This window comes from Monoraphidium neglectum (genome assembly GCF_000611645.1).
Source record: "Monoraphidium neglectum strain SAG 48.87 unplaced genomic scaffold scaffold05966, whole genome shotgun sequence".
Taxonomy (NCBI): domain Eukaryota; kingdom Viridiplantae; phylum Chlorophyta; class Chlorophyceae; order Sphaeropleales; family Selenastraceae; genus Monoraphidium; species Monoraphidium neglectum.
In genome coordinates, this window is record NW_014007667.1 from 1 (window position 1) to 2,636 (window position 2,636).

At 58.6% G+C, this 2,636-nt stretch overlaps 1 protein-coding gene across 1 annotated transcript; it reads right to left on the bottom strand.

Moving 5' to 3' along the window:
* Positions 1 to 23: 23 nt before the first annotated feature.
* MNEG_16085 (hypothetical protein) lies at positions 24 to 977 on the bottom strand (the record flags this gene model as incomplete). The annotated part of the gene is made up of 3 exons (XM_014035444.1): positions 24 to 124; positions 284 to 428; positions 766 to 977. Coding segments are annotated over 3 exons (458 nt in total), but the record flags the coding sequence as incomplete, so codon positions are not given.
* Positions 978 to 2,636: the final 1,659 nt, after the last annotated feature.

The following is a 2,636-nucleotide window of genomic DNA, read 5'->3' on the forward strand; positions in this document are numbered from 1 at the left end:
GGCTGGGGCTTGGGGACGGTGACGGGGTGGGGCTTGGGGACGGGGACGGGCTGGGGCTTGGAGACGGGTATGGCCACGGGTTGGTCGAGCACTCGGTGAAGGGCGACGCAGTCAGGCTCAGGCTCTGTGGTTGGTGGGAATTGGTGGTGGCCATAGCAGGTTGGGTTGCCGGTCCAAGTGTTGACTGCACTTGCTTGTGTTGTGCTGCTTGCAACCCACACATCAGAAAAACCCAACAAAGCGCATGAAGGCGGGTGCGCAATGGCCTGGCGCACCGCATTACCTTGAGGGTGGTGCGCATCCCCATGGTGGCCTGCTGAGGGCAGCCCTTATTGAAGTTGGTTGAGGTGTACTCGATGTTCCAGACGGGCTTGCCGGCCGCCTTGCTGGGGGTGTACATCCCACACTCGCCAAACTCGTTGCATTGCCTGCATGGGTTTGGTGTGCGTGTTTGTTCATGTGCGTGAGTGGGCACATGTGTGTGTGTGAATATGTGTGTGAGTGTGCGCACGCACGCATGCTTGCATGCATGTGTACGCATGCATCCACGCACTTGCGTGCGCGTGGATGTGTGCGCATGCATGTGCTTGGCATGCAGGCAGTCCATGCTTGAGCAAGAGGGTGGGTACGCGTAAAGTTGCTACGCATGCAGGGTGGACACAAGTAGCGCTACCTCGCATGCGCAAATGAGCGAGGCTGATGCACGATGCAGCACGTCCATGCAGGTGCAATAGCAGCCGCTTGCCATGAGATGCAAGGACTCACTCGTTGACGAAGAAGTCAAAGTGGGGTGTCAGCTGGGTCAGCTGGCCAAGGTCGTTCTTGAGTCCAGCAGCCAGCCCCTGCGCATGCGCCTCGTTGGCCAGGAACGTGTTGTAGGACAGCTGGTGGGCGGCAGTGAGGCCCACGCCGTTGGCGTTTGTGTAGCCGTCCACGTTGTCAGGGTCGACGGCAACGAAGCCCTTGGACTTGCACATGGCAATGCGCTGCGCGTGAGGTTGGTAGTATTTCAGATGAGCGGGTGAGGGTTGATTGGCCGGGCGTCAGCCAGCGCGTGGCAACGCGTGTATTGCGGGGATCATGTCGGTGCCCAGCACCATGGGTCACAACATTGGCCCACGTTGCTGCGCGGTTTGTGGTTGAGACACATGCACGCGCACCCTTCGCCGCGCCACTCTCACCTGCTGCATGATCCTCCTGACGTTGGAGGACCTGACATCAAGCCACCACTCCCCGGGCCAGTCGCCCATGGCGGCGCCCCTGTCGCTGGGCTGGAATTGGGACGCGTCTGGGCGCCAGTCTTCATACGAGCCGGCGCTGCGGCACAGGTCGACAGGGAGGGCAAGGCGTGATGCAAAGGTCACCAGTCAACAGTGTGCTCAGTAGCGGCCGGTTCGGCATAGCCTCAGGAGAGCCGATCTGCGGCTGCAAGCGCGCAGCATGCCGCTCCTGGGCCGGCGTGGTGGCCGCGCTGCGCACAAGACACTGTTTTCTGTTGTTGAACGTTCAGGCCGCCTGCGGCACCATGCACACCTGAAGTAGCAGACTGGGTAGGCCCCCTGGCTGACCAGCCACGCCACAGTGGATGCCGGCGTGTCGAAACCGTCCAGAGCATACACCTGGGCCACAGGAGCGGCATGAGATGAAGTTTGCACATGTTCAATTCATTTCTGTGCCTTGCTCAAAGGCACCTCGCAGGCGGCGCTGCAATTTCAAACGGCAAGGGCAAAGGCCTGCTGCAGGCTGCTTCCTGATGGGTGCGATGACCGGCAGTGCTGCCACTGGTCAACGGCGCAGCTGGTCCCACAAACCTTGACGCCAGGAATAAGGTGATCGGGAACAACGAAGAGCTCTCCTAGCTGATATTGGTAGCGATCAGCCAGCAGGGGCTGCCAGCGAGTCTGTGCCGCTGCCATTGACAGGCCCAGAAGCGCGAAGGCCAGCGCCGCCCTCATGCTTGTCAGCTGATGCGGAGTCTAAGCTTGAAGAGCGTGTTACAAATGCTCTGCGCAGAGGCACGCCTTTCAAGGCGCTGTTTGCTATACTCGCCCCGAGTTCACTGTCACTGTGATCTTTACAACCGATCGGTTGGGGCCTTCAGGAAAGCCAAATCAGGAATAATATGAATGCTATTCTGAAGATGTGCTCGTGTTTTGCATAGGCCACGCTGCTCTCTCTGTTGTTTATCAATTTCCCGCCTTGCCGTTTGTCGCACTAGGCACTCGGCCGAGTGCCGAAGAGATGTTGATGCTGCGTAACTCTGGATTTATCCGTGCACTCTCGTCCAGGAACAAACTCAAACCTGCGAATTCGGCGATTTCTCTCAAACCAGTCATCTCGATTTATGCCCAACGGGCTGATGCAGATGCACATGTCCCCCGTCATCATTCACAGCATGATGCTCCAGACTCGGGCCTTGGCCAACCGTTCAACACTGCCATGCAAGAGTTGCCCTGCTTCTTTATCATTTGCCTATGTTATCAATCATGTCAACACATGCACAGCTTGGGAAGGGGCACACCTCAAACAGAAGGGCCATGGACAGTTGGTGCCTGCCAGGCACACTTTGCGTCTTGTATCTCCCAGTCCAGGCAACGGACGGAAAGGCCCCAAACCCGCTATGCCCCCTATGCGGT